This window comes from Rhinatrema bivittatum, chromosome 9, assembly GCF_901001135.1.
Source record: "Rhinatrema bivittatum chromosome 9, aRhiBiv1.1, whole genome shotgun sequence".
Classification (NCBI taxonomy): Eukaryota; Metazoa; Chordata; class Amphibia; order Gymnophiona; family Rhinatrematidae; genus Rhinatrema; species Rhinatrema bivittatum.
This window is the reverse complement of record NC_042623.1, coordinates 117,337,141-117,357,073: the sequence shown is the minus strand read 5'-3', so window position 1 is coordinate 117,357,073 and position 19,933 is coordinate 117,337,141. Positions and strand designations below refer to the sequence as shown.

General features: G+C 42.3%; 1 protein-coding gene across 8 annotated transcripts in view; it reads left to right on the top strand.

Moving 5' to 3' along the window:
* LOC115099482 overlaps positions 1-19,933 on the top strand; it is a 126,239-nt gene that overhangs the window by 17,915 nt on the left and 88,391 nt on the right. For 5 of the 8 annotated variants that reach the window (XR_003858792.1, XR_003858794.1, XR_003858793.1 and 2 more), the window contains one exon: positions 14,186-14,291. The exons of 1 other annotated variant lie outside the window; for it this stretch is intronic. Coding sequence is in view for 1 of the 7 variants with exons in the window: in XM_029617163.1 (XP_029473023.1) it covers positions 14,186-14,202 (17 nt within the window). In the remaining 6 variants the exon portion in view is untranslated. Of the gene's footprint in view, positions 1-14,185; positions 14,292-19,465; positions 19,725-19,933 lie in introns of those variants that run through there. 2 more of the 8 variants (XR_003858796.1, XM_029617163.1) reach the window with 1 other exon arrangement.

The window sequence follows — 19,933 nt, the reverse complement described above, 5'->3', positions numbered from 1 at the left end:
CAAGCAGGAAGGAAAAGGATCATGGCTTCTCTCTGGGAAGTGCTGAAAATCTGGAACTGAGCAAAATGACAAGCAACCTTACCTAATAAATAGGTTTTCTGCATCTTCAACATTTTAGCAGATCATCTCAGCAAAGTGTTTTGACCTCAGTAGTGGTCTCTGAGGCAATAAGTAGAAAACAAACTGCTTAACTTCTGGGGTATACCAACAGTGTACTTGTTTGTATCATAGCAAAACACAAAACTAAATCAATTTAGCTTCATTTTACCAAGTGATTACAGACTAGCACTTTCCTTCCCTACTGGGGTCAAAGCTTCATGTACACTTTTCCACCAATATTCCTCATTGCCAAAACAGTAGAGAATGTTCTTCAGGATCATGTCCACCTGATCCTCATAGCACCAGTGAGACCCAGAAAAATTTGGTATGCATCAAGCTTTCCAGCAGTCCTTCCATACCACTGGGGTCAGACCCTGCTCTTCTAACTCAAGATGAAGGAATACTCTTTCATTCCAATTTTTCAGCGCTCAACCTCACAGCTTGGATGTCGAGCATTCAGTAATTGCAAATCTCTATTTACTATTGGAGACTGAAGTCACATTGGTTTCATCTAGAAAGCCTTCAACCAGAAAAAATTATGCCTTCAAATGGAAAAGATTCTCCATCAGGTGCCAAATGCATGATTCTGATTCCTTTTCATGTGAGCCTCCACAACTTTTTACAATATTTTCTTCACTTCCTCTAATTCAGCCCTTACCACTGCCTCAGTAGAATACATTTGAGCATATCACACCTTGTTGGATAACAAACCAATCTCCCTGCATCCCTTCATATCTCATTTTATGAAAACACTCTAGCATGTCAAACACAGTCAACATGGATTTACCCAAGGGAAATCTTGCCTAACAAATCTGCTTCATTTTTTTTGAAGGGGTTAATAAACATGTGGATAAAGGTGAACCGGTAGATGTAGTGTATTTGGATTTTCAGAAGGCATTTGAAAAAGTCCCTATGAGAGGCTTCTACGAAAACTAAAAAGTCATGGGATAAGAGGCGATGTCCTTTCGTGGATTACAAACTGTTTATAAGACAGGAAACAGAGAGTAGGATTAAATGGTCAGTTTTCTCAGTGGAAAAGGGTAAACAGTGTACTTGGACCGGTGCTTTTCAATATATATATATATATATATATATATATATATATATATATAAAGTCTGGAAAGGAATAATGACGAGTGAGGTTATCAAATTTGCGGATGATACAAAATTATTCAAAGTAGTTAAATCACAAGTGGATTGTGATACATTACAGAAAGACCTTGCAAGACTGGAAGATTGGGCATCCAAATGTCAGATGAAATTTAATGTGGATAAGTGCAAGGTGTTGCATATAGGGAAAAATAACCCTTGCTGTAGTTACATGATGTTAGGTTCCATATTAGGAGCTACCACCCAGGAAAAAGATCTAGGCATCATAGTGGATAATACTTTAAAATCGTCGGCTCAGTGTGCTGCAGCAGTCAAAAAAGCAAACAGAATGTTAGGAATTATTAGGAAAGGAATGGTTAATAGAACAGAAAATGTCATAATGTCTCTATATCGCTCCATGGTGAGACCGCACCTTGAATACTGTGTACAATTCTGGTTTCCACATCTCAAAAAAGATATAGTTGCGATGGAGAAGGTACAGAGAAGGGCAACCAAAATGATAAAGGGAATGGAACAGCTTCCCTATGAGGAAAGGCTGAAGAGGTTAGGGCTGTTCAGCTTGGAAAAGAGACGGCTGAGGGGGGATATGATAGAGGTCTTTAAGATCATGAGAGGTCTTGAACGAGTAGATGTGACTCGGTTATTTTCACTTTCGAATAATAGAAGGACTAGGGGGCATTCCATGAAGTTAGCAAGTAGCACATTTAAGACTAATCGGAAAAAAATTCTTTTTCACTCAATGCATAATAAAGCTCTGGAAATTGTTGCCAGAGGATGTGGTTAGTGCAGTTAGTGTAGCTGGGTTCAAAAAAGGTTTGGATAAGTCCATTAACGGCTATTAATTAAGTTTAGTTAGGGAATAGCCACTGCTATTAATTGCATCAGTAGCATGGGATCTTCCTAGTGTTTGGATAATTGCCAGGTTCTTGTGGCCTGGTTTGGACTCTGTTGGAAACAGGATACTGGGCTTGATGGACCCTTGGTCTGACCCAGCATGGCAATTTCTTATGTTCTTAAACCCCTGATATCAAAGCCTCCTGTTCCATAGGATTGAATATCAATGTGGTTCTTTCTCAAAGCCTCCTTTCAAATCATTGGAATCTGCTTCTTTGAAGCTCTTGACTTGAAAAGTGTTTTTCCTTCTTTCAGTCACCTTGGCGAGAAGTATTAAAAACTTCAAGCTCTCATCTATTAACTTCCAATCTGTAGGTCTTTCACAACAGGGTGGTTCTTCAAACCCACCCAAAGTTTCTTCCAAAAACAACTCTTTTGTACTACCTACCTTCTTCTCAAAGCCCCATAAGCATGAGGGAGAAAAAGCCCTCCATTCTTTGGACTCAAACATGTCTTGGCATTTTACAAAAGATGTCCTTAGCCTCTTCATCAAACTAACAAACATTTCATCTCATATGACCCAAACCACCCAAATAATGGTTGCCAAATGAGATATGTGTGCCTGAAGACTGAAACCTACACAGAGATTCTGGCTTAGGCCAAGCTGCAAAGGAGTCTGGGTAATTGAAACTCTGCCATAAGAAACTCAGATTGACCCTAGCTTTGAATAGACTCTGGGAGACATCTGGACTGCATTTGGAGCTGTTTAAATATGATAGAGGGTCATGAGGTCACAAAGAGCACATGGATGAGGTTACATTCTCACAGACTACCAGGGGCCCAGTGAAATAAGAGAGTCCTGGAGATCCCCCCTGAGAATGAAAGACTGACAAGACAAAGAACTAACAGAAGATTGACAGTAAGTGGCAGGCTCGTGGGTCTCAACAAGGCCTTAATTGGGCCTCAAGGTGGAAGGCGGGACAGGGCAACTTAGATTCAACGTATCTTGTTTTAACACAAGACACATAGTTCATGATACTCCCATTCATGGATTCCTATTAGGGATTATTGTATGTTTTACCTATAAAAAGTCAGCACTCACTGACATACGGAGAGACACGCAGGAGGAGCTCTGAAAAGATGGAGCTGCTACTTTGTGCCTCCCAGGGGTACCAGGATTGCTTTTTGATATGCAATTATACATTTAAATTTGTTTCTACTAAATTTGGTATGGTACCTCTGTTTATGGGGCAGCACCTTGAAGCTGATTTTAAAGGCTCAACACAAACAAAAGTTATTCATTTGGATAATTGATCGCATTCATCACTGCTATGACTTAATAGGACTTCAACTTGAGATTCAGTCAGGGCTCATCAGGTAAGAGCTATGCCTGCCTCTGTTGCTCATCTCCGAGAAGTCCTATTGAAGATATCTGCAAAGCTGCGAGGTAGTTTTCAGTTCACACATTCACATCCCATTATTGTGTTGATCACATTTCATAGACTGACAATTGGACAAGCAATTTTGCAAAATGTGTTCATGCTGTATGTAGTATACTCTCCGCAGTAGGGTATGGATTACTTATTCAGTAATCACTCTAATGCAACCCTCATCTTGAGATTCCCCACATATAATGGCTAATTCAGCCTTCTTATCAATGGAAAATGCATATTTGCTTACTGTGAGTGGTGTTTTCCATAGATAGCAGAATGAATTAGCCATGTAATACCTGCCCACCTCCCTGGAGAGTCAACTACACAACTGAATTCAGCTCTCTTACTGACTGAGGGAACTCCCACATATGTTCAGTAAGTTCAAAGCTCTACAGCTTGGAGAGACAAGTCTGTTTGATGCCACTGAATGACATCACCCACATGTAATGCCTAATTCATTCCGCTATCTACAGAAAACACTGTTCATGGTAAGCAAACATGTTTTTCCTCAAACTTTCCATTTTTCTAACTGAAACCTCCATATGCTGCAGAGCATTTCTCACTTAACTTATGAAATAATTCGGCCTCATAAAAGCTATATAGCAGTGCCTGGCTCACTGAAAAAAATTGGTTGCAGCTTGTTGACATGGACTTAGAAATCCAGGAACAAATCTAAACAATATCAGAGATATGCAGGACTATCTGATCTAGAGTAATCCTATGCAGTTGATACTCATCTCTTACCTCCACCCCACATCTGGGAATTAGAAAAACTGACGGCAAAATGTATTCACCACATCAGATGAATTTTATTATTGGTAGCCCTTGTTTGTAAAAGGTACCATGCATGTCAGAAGACCTGAATAAACCTCCTTTGTTTGAGGTTTTAGGCCAACCCCCTTTTCTTCCCATCATACATAACTGTTTTTTATGCATTCCGATCAATGGCAGCAAAATAACTCTCCAAAGAAGGGACAGGAAGTAACCAAATGCGGCATACCGAAGTAAAAAGGAGTATCTCCGTATATTAAAAAAACTCAAAACACTGAGTCAGTATTTTTGAATAATGGACCATCAGAAGAATTCTTATTGTTTTACCGTGAGAGAGGCAGTTTGAGTCTAGGCAATGTTGGCAAGTGTTCCAATTGAAAAGCCTCCACAGCCCAGCAGCTTGCCTTAGAGCAGCATTCTGATTTGCTGAATTATCACATACCATTCTGGCATGAATTCATATTTTAGAAAGCATGGTCTGAGTCTGGAATATTTAGCAGGAAAACTGACAAAGTACATTCCTAGTCATTTACAGTTAGTGAATGATTTTTTACTGACCTTTCATAGCATACAGATTGTCTAAAACTAAATCCCAGGCTTTTCCTTTGGGTATTCCTACTTTATGAAACTCCTTATGAAAGTAGCTGAAATTAGAGAAACACTATCTGAGATTCAGAGGGCTTCTGAAAGCTTATTTTTTCAGGTTTTTAACTAAATTTTACATCCAGGGAAACTGTAGTATTTTTGATGTTTAAAAGCCTTTGGGTTTTATGTTCATAGCTAGGTTAGTCACAGATGATAATGGCAAAATGTTGACTTATGTTATGTGATATGTACATTTATTAATGTGTATAAGGTGATTTATGTAGAATTTTATTTCCTAATGTTTTTATTGGCTTTCTAGGTCAGTTTTATTCATTGTAATAGGCATAGAAGTATTATTTTATGGGCTTTCTAAAATATTTTTGTTGAATTTAATTGATAAAAAAATACATAGAGACCAATATTCAATAGCCCATTTAGTGGACAATACATCCGTCTAAAGTTAGCTGGATAACTTGTCCTGTTTATTCTACTGAATATATATCTCGCTGAATATACTTGCTTAAAGTTATCCAGTTACATTTGATTGCTAAGGTGAGGGAGGGGAGATGGGCCTGGGATTGTCCAGGAAGGGGGGGGGCACATAAACGACAGATCCAGTACATTTAGGAATGTTGGGTAGGAGGATGCCTGGCCCAATGGGCAAAATTTAGGCCCCTTTAATGCTTTGGGTTGGTTTTTTTTTGGGGGGGGGGTGGGGGTGCAAAATGCTACTTATCCAGATATTTTTTGAAAATATCTGGCTCCTCTCAACGCCATTTCTATAATAGGAGTGAATTTTCTTTTCAAGTCTGTTCGTTTAACTACTTCTAAATTGGATCCTTGTCTTTCAAACATAGACCTAGATTCATCAGAATACTATAAATAGAGCGTAAATAGTGCCCAAAATAACAAAAGGGTGTGGTTAGGGTAACTTGTACCCCGAATCATCGCATAGGTAAATATTGCATGTGGCGTTGTGTCACTGCGTCGCACGTCATTTTATGCAGCTAGCATTAAGTAGTGCATGGTGCATTATTTTTTCAGTTTATTTAATCTCAGTTCCTTGCAGCTGCCTCTTTGAGGGTGTGTCAGGAGTTTGGAGAAAGGAGGTGGGTAAGTGTTGTTGATTGGTTGATCGGAGGTTCTTTATAGTGATTACTGAGGGAGTTGTCTTGTTTTCTGTTGATACCTGTTTCCCTGCGCTTTGGTCTTTTGTCTTCTTTGTTGGAGTGAAAGTTTTTGTTTGTTAGTCCAGTTTGTCTGTCTTTTGGTGTGGAGGAGTGTGTGGAGGAGTATTGGTAGAAGAGTGGTGTTTGTAGTGAGGAGGATGGAGAATGAGAGGTATGGGAAGAGAGGAGAGGCAAGTCAAGAGGAGGGAGGAGGGGATGCGGGAGAATGAGGGAAGGAATGCTAGGGGAAGGAGGAGTAGGCATAGGAACAGAGACACGAGTAGAGGTAGGCAAGAGGGAAGGGATAGGAGGAGGTGGGAGGGGGAAGAGGATAGGCAGGCAAGGACGAAGGATGTCAGGCTAGGAATAGACATGGCAGAGGGGAAGGGAGTGGGCAGGGCAGGGGCAGGAGGGGGAAAGAAGGGAGGGGAGCGAGATCGAGAGAGAGGAAAGGGAATGCACCCCCTCTGGCAGCCAGGCAGCAGGATGCCCTCGTATCAAGGCTGTCAAGCTCAGTGTCTAGGATAATGAGATGGCCATTGTAGGGGTCCTGGAACATTATGCCATGCTGTTTTGCAACCAGGCGGCCAAGACCTCAAAGGCATCCAAGGGCCAGATCTGGTGCAACATAGCCCTGGGCATCTCCAGGTGCAGCGGAGGTCAATAAAGTGGGGAGCAGGTGGCCCAAATGTACCAGGAATTCAAGGTACAACTGAAAGCCAAGGTGGCAAGCAGAAATAAATATATACGGTGGACCGGAGGAGGAGCCCCTTGTCCCATTGTCCTCACCCGCATGGAGGAGTGCCTCATGCAAAGGCTGGGACTGGATGTCTTCGAGGTCATGGCTAAGTGGCTGTACACCACACAAGCCACAGCCGGTAAGTTCACCTCACCTGCCAGGCAGCAACAGGTGTTCGCATCATTTGGCATAAGATGCTCACAATACTAAGAAGCAAAATGCACTTCTGATGCCAAATGAAAAAAGGATACTTGCTGCCATTGGTACTTATGTCTTATGTTTTGTTTCCATCTCTCGCGCCCACGAAGCAGCTGGTCTCAGCCAGGAAACCCCAGGGACCTATTGTAAGGTGTACATACCTGTGTGGTTTTTGTTTCAGCATGTGCTCTGGTCGCAGCTGTACTTGTTGAAGATAGGTTTGAGCACACTGATTTTCAAGGATTTTGTTGTGCGTCTAGAGGACTGTAACACAGTTTATTTTGAACATTCCATTTGAGATTCTACTTTCATTGTAATCTCTCTGATCATACTGTGATGTCCCTGATAAATATTATGCTGAAGATCACATGCCTCCAAGCTTTCCTTTGACCTAATTCAAGTTAGGAAATCATGATACTCTTGTGACAGGAACTGGTAACATCTGTGAGACCTGAGCTCGCTCAGAGTTTTTTTTTATTTGCTGTGCTTGTAATATTACACATATCACTCAATCTTTTTCTAGGATTTGTCTAATTTCTAATGTTACTGGTTTCTGGCAATCTCATAGCTGTCTTTGGCCTTCTAAGTGAGCACAGTCCACTGAAGCCTTCCACTTTCCTGAATTTTCTGAGACAGGATTTAAGCCTCTTCAATTTCTGGAGAAACAGTAGTGCTGGTTGTGGGCTTAGGGTCTGACATGATGTATTGCTTACTAGGACTCTGTAGCACTGGTAACAATTTAAGGAATTACCTTGCAGCAGGGTTGAATGCTTACAAGAGTTCTTAGAGTCCTGTTGTGGACCAGTTGGATACTGAGAGAAGTCACAGTGGTCGGTGGAAAAGTGTGTATATGGAGCCTGTGCTGCACTCCTGGATTTGACTCCTATGTCTGAAGCATAGCTGTGAGGCGAGGCCTGGCTCTAGATACCTAGCTGCAGGAATGAATCTGCTATGGGGAGCCCTGTGGTACTGCTTTTTTCTAACCCATGGTATTAAACTTTCATTTTATTATTTGGTCGCTGCTATGCATTTCCTATGCACAGTTTATTCAGATAGCTTAACTCTATCATTACTCACAGACAGAGAGGGCCGCTTCTTCAACTCCAAACTTTATTAACAGGTAAAATAAATGAGCCTTAATGTGCATAACTGTCCTTGGATATAACAGAAACCAGCATAATCTGGGTCACTGAAATAAAAACAGGTAAAATGAGAATAATTTTTGAAGGGTTGGCCGGATTAGCACAGGGCCTAGCCACAGACATAACCCCTGGATTTTACATGTGCAGAGGTTTTAAAATTCAGGCTTAAGTGAATAAACTAATCTTGATCCTTTTTTCAGCACAGTGTATACTACCACTTATTGTGATTTTATGTTGTTCCTCATCTCTGATCTTTTGATGAACCAAACATTGCCAAACATCCAAGTGGGAGAGGGTTCTCCAGTTTAAGGTGTGCAAGCTAGAGTATATTATTTGAATCAAGATGATCAACCAGTTGTTTGTGAACTACTTTTTCAGTTATTTTTGATAGAAATGAAAGATTTGAGATAGGTCTGTAGTTGTTTAGTATCTCAGGATTTAAGTTAGGTTTCTTTAGAATCAGCGTAATGTTAGCAGTTTTTAATATATCTGGGACATAGCCTTCGCTTAATGAAAGGTTAACAATCTGTGCTATAGTCGGGGCAATTAATTCAGCCGTAGGTTTTAGCGCATCTGAAGGGTGATTGGCAGGATTTAATTTTTTAATTATTGCTTCAACTTCTAAGGAAGATACCTCCTCAAAGGAGGACCATTCTGGTGTATCCTTTTTTGTCATAATAGTTTCTTGCGTATGGATATTCGAAATCGAATTGACAAGGTTGTCAACTTTATCTTTGAAGTAAATTGCTATTTCATTACATTTTGATTCACTTCAGGCCTCATACGAATCCGCACTTGCCCTCTACAGAACCACTATCGACAACACCAAACGTGACTTCTTCACCCTATGAATTCACAATATTCAATTCAGTGCTAAAGCTTTCTTCTCCTACGTATCTGACCTTACCAAAACTACCCTGCCAATACAGACAATAACAATAAAACCATGTGTGATGACCTTGCCCGCTTTTTCCATGACAAAATTTCCAAGCTTGCATCAAGCTTTCCCCCCTCCACTACCTCCTCATTCAACCTCCCAAACATTCTGCATACAACCCTTCACTCCTTTGAAACCACCTCCTTGTCCGAAATAGAAACCCTCCTCAAGAAAATTACACCAGCATCACACCCCACCGATACCATCCCCACCAAACACCTCCTAATGACTCCCAACCTAATCTCCAAACCTCTAACTGATATCATTAACTGTTCCATCACCTTTGGAAGCATCCCTGCATCTTTAAAACCAGTATTGTCAAACCTATCCTCAAAAAACCTAATCTCAATCCTTCTGAACCTGCCAACTACTGACCTATCTCTAACCTACCATTCCTAGCTAAAATCATGGAACAAGTAATAAATATCCAACTCTCTGATCACCTAGAAAAAACAACATTTTATACCATTCTCAATTTGGCTTCCACAAATTTTTCAACACAGAAACACTCCTAATCTCCCTCATCGACACTATACTTAAAAGGTATTGACAAAAGGTACTCCTACATTCTTGCCATGCTAGATATATCCTTTGCCTTTGACACTATCAACCATGAGATCCTCCTAAACCTCTTCTCTGAAATTGGCATCACTAGCAACACCCACCGATGGCTTGAATCATGCCTCAACAACAGACACTACTATATAGTCAAAATTGGTACCAATGAATCAAAACCCATCAACCTAACTCGAGGCGTTCCTCATAGCTCCTCCCTATCCTCTACCCTCTTCAATATTTACATGCTACCCCTATGCCAACTCCTTTCCAGCTTAGGACTTACCCATTTCCTCTGTGCAGATGATGTCCAAATCCTTATCCCCATTTCAGAATCCATCGCCAAATCCCTTGAGATCTGGAAAACCTGCCTCGAATCTATCACCCTCCTCCTCTCTAACCTCAACCTTGCCCTTAACACATCAAAAACTAAATTCATTATCATCTCTCACAACCCCAACACTTCAACCACCACAAATCTCAACACTCTTCCCCACACAACTCCCATCGCCCAACAAGTTCGAGACCTTGGCGTCATCCTAGACAGCCAACTAAACCTCAAACAATTCATAAACACCACAATGAAGGAATGCTACTATAAACTTCATGTCTTAAAAAAACTTAAACCGCTGCTCCACTTTAACGACTTTTGCACAGTCCTTCAAGTTTTAATTTTCTCCATATTAGACTATTGTAACTCCCTCCTTCTAGGCCTCACCACATCAACCATCAAACCCCTCTAGATGTTACAAAATGCCGCAGCCAGAATACTCACCAACACACGCAGAACAGACCATATTACCCCAATCCTAAAAGACCTCCACTGGCTCCCAATCCTATTCCGAATCTGCTACAAGAGCCTCACTATCTTACACAAGACAATACATAACCGCGACATACACTGGCTCAATGACTCCCTACATTATCAAACACCCATCAGACCCACCAGATCCACCTACAATTGTACTTTACACACACCCTTCTCAAAACCCACCCGTCTTACTGCCACAAAAGAGAGAGCACTTACTATTGCAGGACCCACTAACTAGAATTCCATGCTTCCTGAACTGTGGCTGGAACCTTGCTCACATAAATTAAAAAAAAAACTTAAAACCTGGCTCTTCAAAACAGGCCTTTCCATAATTCCCTCCCCTAGCTACCTCACACTCACATTTTCCCCCTTTGCACCAAATTGTATATATTAATAAGAGTATATTCATATCAGGTTTTCCAGGTTAATCTCTCCTAATTCTTGCAATCTTGTTTATTATCTAGATTTGTTCTATATCTCCTTTTATTATTATATTTATCTCTTTAAAGTTACTAAGTTTTTTGTACTGTTTTCCCAAATTGTTCCATGTAAACCGATGTGATGTCCTTCGAATGTCGGTATAAAAAAGTGTTAAATAAATAAGTAAATGTTGCTCCCCACAGACACCAGATCAACACATGCTCTACCATAGATGCATGGTCATTGGCTCTAGATCCAAGTACGTCTGCACTGAGATACTCACCAACTCATACCCATACCCAGCTACCCCACATGAATTGAAAGCATGATATGGTTGCAGTCTTTGAACATTTTTACAATACTGAAGTAAAACTTGTGTTGCGTGCCTGATCCACGTCCGGCCCACGCATGGGCCTGCTCACCTCTCTGGCTCTCCTTCAGGTCCCGGGTCGGCCTCCCCAGCGGCAGCCACAGGCTCTTCCAGGCCCTGGCGTCCCACGGCGGTGGTGCCGGGCCTTCCACTGCACACCAGGCCTCATGCCGGAGTTCATAGCGTTGTCCACGCCCCTACGTGTGTGGACCACCCGGCCTCTTGTAGGGCCAGGGGTGAGTCCTAGCCCTGATTGAAGGAACTACTTAAGGAAGTCCCTGCCTGTACTTCCTTGCCTTGGCAATCGGGTCGGCATTGTATTGTGTGCTAGATTGTCACTGCATTCCAAGTCTCATTCCAGTCTCGTTCCAGTCTTGTTCCAGGATCCTTCTGTTCCAGCCTTGTTCCTGCATCCTACTGTTCCAGCGTCCTTCTGTTCCAGTGTTCGTCTGTCTATCTCCCAAGGTAGTACCCTCGGACTGTCTCTCTGGTACTGACCTCAGCCTGTTCCTTGACCTCTCTGCCTGCTGCCTGCCTTCTGACCTTTGCCTGCCTTGTGATCTCATCTGACCTCCAGAACCTGACCTCTGCATTGTTGACCACTCCTCAGATTGACCCTTGGATTCTGACCTCTGTCTGATTGACTACGTCTCCTGATTCTGGTTCTGTCCCTTGCCTTGTCATCGCCTTCGTTGTTCTGGTCTTCCTTGTTCCATCAGACCTATGATCTCAAGTCCGACCGCGCTCCCTTCCTGTCTGTGGGCACGCCTGTCTACTACTTCTCCAGGAGACCCTGTGAGGCCCACCTAAGTCCAAGTGGCGCAGGTCCCTATGGGCTCCACCCGGGGGGACCGCGGGCTTCCAGTGGTGAAGTTCATCCTAGCCTCTGTCTCCTTCAGTGCTCCACCCCCTGGGGGCAGGTGCTTCCTGGTCCCTACCAGGGAGCTGTCCTCCACTGCTCCAGGACAAGGGTCCACCCCTGAGTGCAACAACTTGACAGAAGTTTCAGCTAATTTCAGTTTCACAAATAAACCGCATGGTGGCAGTGCAAGCTAGCACGTTTCAGCTGAGTAAAAAAAATAGAGAGAAAGAGAGAGAGCTCTTATTTTCTGCAAGGCATTAAAAAATTCCACAATAAATGTATTTTATCTATTTATTTAAAATTCTAGTATACTGCACTTTCAATTAGATTTGGCAATGAAATTATTACAAATACCAAGACAGCATATCATACAGCATCATAGAGTATAAAACAAATTAAAATAAATAACAAACAGTGGACAGAGCCTCAATTTCAGTGAAGACATGCCTCCAAATCAGCGATAGTAAAACGATGAAAATTTTTTTAACCCAAGTTATCAAATGCTCTTTTGAATAGATAAGTTTTCAGATTTTTCTTAAACTCGTTGATATCTGATATTAGTTGCAGGGAGTCGGGTAAAGTATTCCAGCGATTGAGAAGGTGCGCTTTCTGGTGAGGTCAAGTCTGGCAATTTTAGTGGTAGGGATGTCAGAGAGTTTTTAATTGCTAAGCTTAGATGTTTGTTAGGTTTATAAATGTGTAGAGATGAGCATAATCAGAACGATTATTGTAAATTAGGTTGTGAATGATGGAGATCATTTTGTAATGTATACAAAAAGATATAGGTAACCAGTGTAAAAAGTGAAGGATAGGTGTGATATGGTCATGATGAGTAGAATTCATTAGTATATGGGCAGCTGAATTCTGAATTAGTTGAAGTGGGTGGATAGAATTAATTAAGAGACCAATGTAAAGAGCATTGCAGTAGTCTAAAGCAGTGGGCCCCAACTCTGTCCTGGGGGCCCACCAGCCAGTCAGGTTTTCAGGATATCCACAATGAATATGCATGAGAGAAAATTTGCATGTTATGGAGGCAGTGCAAGCTGTAGAAAAAAGATTCTATTTTTAATGCTATAAAATAATATAAAATAATAAGGCCTTATGGCGAGGCAGAGTGCCATGCAAGGCACTAGCAAAAACTCCCTCTCAAGTGATTTTACTGATAACACATCATTATATAGAATTTCAGTTGTATATTTCCAACCCCTAAACTAGGTTACATAATTGTCAAAATTTCTATGTTTGGCATTCTATTATAAACAAATAATCTGAATGGCTATATGGTAATTTAATTCTTGTCTCACATGTAAATATTTGCTTGGAATTTGCCAGCATTAGCAAGCTTGGGTTTGTTCTAAGAATATTTTTTATAATCTTAGATGGAATGTCAATTGGCCTTGTCCTTGTTCTAGTTCTAGATATGCTTCTGTAATCTTAGACGGAATGTAAACTAACCTCATCTCTGTTCTTAGATGGAATGTAAACTAACCTCTTATCAGTTCAAAATATTCTACAGTCTTGTATTTCAGTATTTTTAATCTAACTTATGAAGACTTTTATCTAGGAAAACAAGTGCAAGGCTAAGACTATAATGTTGTTAATACTTACAAAATTGCTTATGATCAAAAATCAGAAACCCAGAGGAACAGAAATAATAACCTCATGTGTGACATGTCAAAAAGTGTTTCACTGAGACTAAGGGCCTATGAGCACACATGATCACAAAGTCTGACGACCGACCAGAAAATTATAGACCATGGAAATCTCTATTCAGTGGTGTTATCTCAGAACTGAACATTAACTCTTTGGTGAAATGGTTATGGGATTACTCTTCGAAATGTGTAAATAGATTAAAGTTAATGCACATTCACAATTCCTCAGTGGGTCTCACTGTAATGTGGCAAAGAAATATTCTATGTAGCCCAGAAGCAATTGAAAGTGCTCTGTTCAAGAGGACTAAGAACTTTCCAAAACTCTCAAAGATAATCACAAGCTGAAAGAGCTTGGAAAGAGCTTGGAAATCTACTCCATGGACTAAGTCCAGTCTTGAAGAAACTGCCATATAGCCTACAGGAAAAATGGATTTCCCAAGGTTCAAAATATAAAATGAACAACAATGCTGCTTTTCCACTTTTCACGTTTTTCTCCAGGTTCATCTGGGGCTTGATGGTGATGAGAAATGATCCAAAATCTATGCTTGAAGCATCAGATATGACCCAGCCTAAGCCATCCCTGGGATGAACAGCCAATTAAAAGGTATGATAACATAAAATAATTTGTAATTGTGCACAAAACAGAAGTTTCACCTGTGGCATCTACATATTCCACCTTTCCTATTGCCACAAGCAGGAAGGTAGAAGATGTAGATAGACTCTTTATTTATTTATTTATTTATTTATTTAACAGCTTTTCTATACCGACATTAAAGTACACATCATATCGGTTTACATATTAACAAAAGGTAGAAAGTACAAATAACAGGGGGTAGGGGGGTGGATAACCAAAAATAGGGGGCTCAATAACAACGGGCCTCATAAATTAAAAAGGAGAGAGGTGAGAAAGAAAGTAACATGGTTAGCTAAAAATACAACTAAACAAGTGTTACAAGATTAATTATTTTACAAAAGCGCAAGTGGAAGACAGGAGGGGGATGACGGGACGCAAAGGGTTGTATATATTAATCGGGGAAAGTCTGGTGAAAAAGCCAGGTCTTTAGCAATTTTCTAAATTTAGAAGGGCAGGGTTCCAGACGGAGTTTTTGAGGTAGAGCGTTCCAATGGGTAGGGCCAGCAGTTGAAAAGGCGTAGTCGCGCGTATCTACTAAAATCCTGGATCGGCGCGCGCAAGGCTATCGATTTCGTATAGCCTGCGCGCGCCGAGCCGCGCAGCCTACCCCCGTTCCCTCCTAGGCCGCTCCGAAATCGGAGCGGCCTAGAAGGGAACTTTCCTTTGCCCTCCCCTCACCTTCCCCTCCCTTCCCCTACCTAACCCACCCGCCCGGCCCTGTCTAAACCCCCATCCTACCTTTGTCGGGGGATTTACGCCTCCCGGAGGGAGGCGTAAATCCCCGCGCGCCAGCGGGCCTCCTGCGCGCCGGGCCGCGACCTGGGGGCGGGTACGGAGGGCGCAGCCATGCCCCCGGGCCGTAGCCACGCCCCCGTACCCCGCCCCCAAAACGCTGCCGACACGCCCCCGCAACGCCGCGCGCTCCGGCCCCGCCCCCGACACGCCTCCCGACACGCCCACTCCGAAAACCCCGGGACTTACGCGAGTCCCGGGGTTCTGCGCGCGCCGGGAGGCCTATGTAAAATAGGCTTCCTGGCGCGCAGGGCCCTGCTCGCGTAAATCCGCCCGGTTTTGGGCGGATTTACGCGAGCAGGGCTCTGAAAATCCGCCCCTTTGTGTACAATGGTCAGGGTTTTGAAAAGGATGCGGGAGGATATGGGGAGCCAGTGTAGGTCTTTAAGGATGGGGGTTATATGGTCTGATCTGCATGCATTGCTAATTATCCTTGCTGTGGCATTTTGAAGAATCTGGAGAGGTCTGATGATAGAGGAGGGAAGACCAAGGTACAGGGAGTTGCAGTAATCTAACTTGGATGAAAGGGTGGCTTGAATAACAGTTTTGAGGTCATGGGTATGGAGTAGGGGCTTGACCCTTTTTATGACCATGAGCCTATAGAAACCTCTCTTTATGACAGAGGTGATGTGGTTCTTAAGGCTCAGATGAGGGTCGATTAGGACGCCTAAGTTCCGTACAGAGGGTTGCGAGATAAGGGAGGTGGTCAGAGGGTCAATAGGTGGGGCCAGCCTAAAGGCTTGGTAGTTATGGATGAAGAGGAGCTCAGTTTTAGCAGAATTGAGTGTGAGTTGCAGGGAGGTGAGTAATGAGTCGATAGAGGAGAGGCATTTCTCCCAGAAGCTTAGAGTGGTGGTTAGTGATTCACAGATAGGGATAATGATTTGGACATCATCGGCGTAGATGTAGAATTTGAGTCCAAGATCAGTTAGATGATGACAGAGGGGGAGAAGGTATATGTTGAATAGCGTAGAGGAGAGGGAAGAGCCTTGAAGCACTCCTTGAGATAGGGTGAAACAAGAGGATTCAGAGGTACCAAGTTTTACAGAGAAGCATCTGTTAGTTAGATAGGATCTGAACCACAGGAGGGCAGTGCCAGAGATGCCGATGTCAGCTAGACGGGAAATGAGTAGATCATGGCTTATCGTATCGAAAGCCGCAGAGATGTCCAGGAAGGCAATGAGGAAGTTCTGACCTTGGTCAAGGCCAGTGAGGAGGAGGTCTGTGAGGGATAATAGGAGGGTTTCGGTGCTTAAATATTTGCAAAAGCCGAACTGAGCAGTGTGTAGAGTGTTGTTCTCCTCTAGGAATTCCATGAGCTGTGTGTTTACTACCTTCTCCATGATTTTCGAGATGAGAGGGAGATTGGAAATAGGCCGGTAGTTGGTTGGGTCTTTGGGGTCAAGGGAGGGCTTCTTGAGGAGGGGTTTGACTACTGAGTGTTTAAGGGGATTGGGGATAGAACCAGTAGACAGGGAGCAGTTAATAATGTCTGCTAGAGGTTGAACAATGGTATTAGGGATGGAGAGAAGTGTTTTCATGGGTATAGTATCAGAAGGGTGGGATGCAGGCTTGGATTTTTTGAGGATAGCCTCAATTTCCTTAGATGAGGTAAGGTCAATGGAGTCGAGGGAGTTTTTCTGAGCGGGGGAGCTATGGTAGGGTTTGGGTGGGTGGGGCATGTGAGTAGCTGAAGGAGGGAATCTGAGGAGTAAGCCTCATCCTCAGCGATGTTGGGGGTGGAGGGATTAGTGAGGGCTGCAACATAGGAGAAAAGGGCTTTGGGGATGAAAGAGTATTGATGGATTTTGGAGGAGTAGTAATCACATTTGGTATTTTGTATGGCCAGATGGTATGCGTGTAGGTAAGATTTGTAGGAGGTGGAGTGCTGAGGAGTGGGGTCTTTGCACCATGCTCTTTCTTTGAGTCTGAGGTTGTGTTTCATTTGGTACAATTGCGTTGTGTACCAGGGTTTATTGTTTGAGTGAGTGGAGCGTTGCTTACGCGTGATGAGGGGGCATATCTTGTTGGCAATGTCTTGAGTGATGGTGGTCCAGGTGGTGAGTGCCGTGTCGGGGGGGGGGGGGGGAGCAGTCAAGATTGTTCAGTGAGTCAGAGAGAACTGTGGTGAGCTCCTCAGTTGAGCAAGCTTTGCGGTAGTAGAAGGAATTGTTGTTCTGAGAATGGTTGCAGGTGTTAGCCGTGCTTAGGGTGAAGCGGATCTCAATGAGAGCGTGGTCAGATCATGGTACGGGGGTACAGGTAGGGGGAATTGGGACCTGAATAATGGAGTTGGTGAAAATGAGGTCTAGGGTATGTCCCGCTTTGTGCGTGGGGTCTGAGATGGTTTGGGTGAAGCCTAGGGCCTGAAGGGCGGTAAGGAAGGTTTCACAGGACGGTGAACGGGGATGGAGTCTACGTGAAGATTGAAATCCCCCAGTAGAATGGCAGGCTTTTCACAGTTTGTTATTGGATACAAGTTCAATACAAGGATTCTTGTGCCTATTGCACAAGAATCCTTGCTTTCTGAAGAAGAACCATAGCTTCAGAGAAAAGCCACTGGATGAACGTAAAACTTTGCACAAGTAATTAGGATTCTGCTTCAAATGCTGTTCTTCCACAAATAACCTCTCTAAAGACTATAAAGCATCCAGAGTGTGATTGTGACAAACATGTAACTGCCATGAACCCAGATATTCAAAACTCAACTTCCCCAAAGCTTCTACCCTTGTCTCAAAGAACGGTGGTGGGGGAGGGGAAGAACAGACATAACTGCCAAAAGTCATTCCCAAGTGCACTGAAGATTGTGAAGGAGGACATACTGGCAGATCATGCTCAAAAATATGCCTTGTTAAGGTATATCCTAAGGGACAACCTGAGAGATTGGCTAAAGATATTCGCCATCATGGATCACTGGCCAGGTCAGAATTTTTTGACTTGTTTAACATAATTCACCCTACACACTGAGAACATATGCAGGGACAATAGAGACCACTGGGAGGAGGGCGAATGGTTAGATGATTAAAGCTGGAGATGGTAGCTCCTGCCCCAACACTATGGTATATAAAAATGGCAATAGCTGACCCAAGGGTGATGCCATTTTGAAATACGGACTGTACAGATCAGCCAGCTCCATTTAAAATGATCCTGCCCCTATTTTGACCCCTATGATTGCAGGTAAGCTGTGGAGGGTTTTACAGAGATTTGGGGGGTGATGGAAAAAAGACCGAACAGGGCTGTTGTGTAGTCAGGCAGCACAGACCTCTTCTTTAAATGGTAGCTGAGGAATTAACCCAAAATAAAAGAAAAAAAATAAAATTTTGTTTTTCTTTTGTTTCAGAAATGACATGAAATAACATAGGAAATGTTTCAAATGACAGCACTTGCCTGCTATTATTATATGAGGAAGGCAATCATGAGCTTCCCTGTGGGACTGCAAGCTTTTTTACAAAGCGAAACTCATCACAAAGTGGTGCGCACAATGCTGGAACACATAGATGGGGTGTTCAGCATCATAACTTCCCCTCTTCTCCTCCACCAAAATTTCTTACTTTTTAAACTAAATTTTACATAAATTAGTGACAAATATATTGATAGAGTATTGGCCCAAATCCAAGGAAAAATGTTATCATAGAAATAAAACCAAAGGCTTTCTCAGAAGGCTAATAAAAGCATGTGATCCACAAAATGTTGGTGATCAGTACTTTTATACTGACAAAGAGAAGATGTTCCTTTGTACAGTACTTCTGCTGATTATTTCATTTACAACTACTTCAGTGTCCACTAAATCAGATTATTTGTGAATCTGTAGCTCAGCAATGCTATTCAGTCTTGCTTGACACATCGTTGATTGAAGAATTGTCTTGAGGCAGCCTAGTGTAGAGAGTGATCACTCTCTGGTGCAGATTGTAGCTGGGATCGTTAGAATTATGCAAATGAGTTTAAATGTTTTAGGAAACATAATAGGAAATATTGTTGAATATACAGATCCATGGCCATTGGGAAGACTGAAATAAGTTCAGTTGATGGTGGATTTTTAGACTCAGTGCAGTAGAACCTCTTGGGCTTAGTGCCAACATAATGAAGTCTCTTTTTATGACATTTTTAGCTGTTGTTTGGTCCTGTTGAAATTTCAATATACAACTGAGTTGAACAAAGACTATAAAAAATGTGCTGACTCTTAGTATATGTGGCAGTTGTTTTCAGTGTAAATAGGCTAGTTGCCACAGATAAGTTAGAAATGTTATTAACAATTTAATCCTTTTGTGAGGTGAGTTTTGCCATACTTTGATGGAATATTGATTTGTATTGTACAAGAATTACATTTTTAAATCATTTTTTGTATTTTTAAGATTTATCATCCCTGAAGCAGCCATACAGATGAAACATGTGCCACGTTGGATTTGTAATGAGTTGTGGTTTCCATCAGATGCTTGATTTATATGAAAGTTAGGTTTTTGTAGATTTATTATTCAGAATTTTTCTATCACATCTCATATTTTACTTTAAAATTTGTGAAAATCAATGAAACTCTATGGACTATGTATGGAGGTTTTTTTGGGGCTAATGATTATGCTGGTCAACTAAGGGCCGGATTTTAAAAAGGTTATGTGCGCCGGGCCTATTTTAAAAAGTTCCGGCGACGCACATAAAGCCCCAGGACGCGTGTAAGTCCCGGGGCTTTTCTAAAGGGGTGGGGTAGGGGTGGGGCCAAAGGCCTCCAACACAGCGGCCATTGCCACTGTGTTGAAGGATCGTGTGCCGGCATGCGCAAAAGGTAAAATAAAAAAAAAATTTTTTTGGGGGGGGGGATTAGAGTA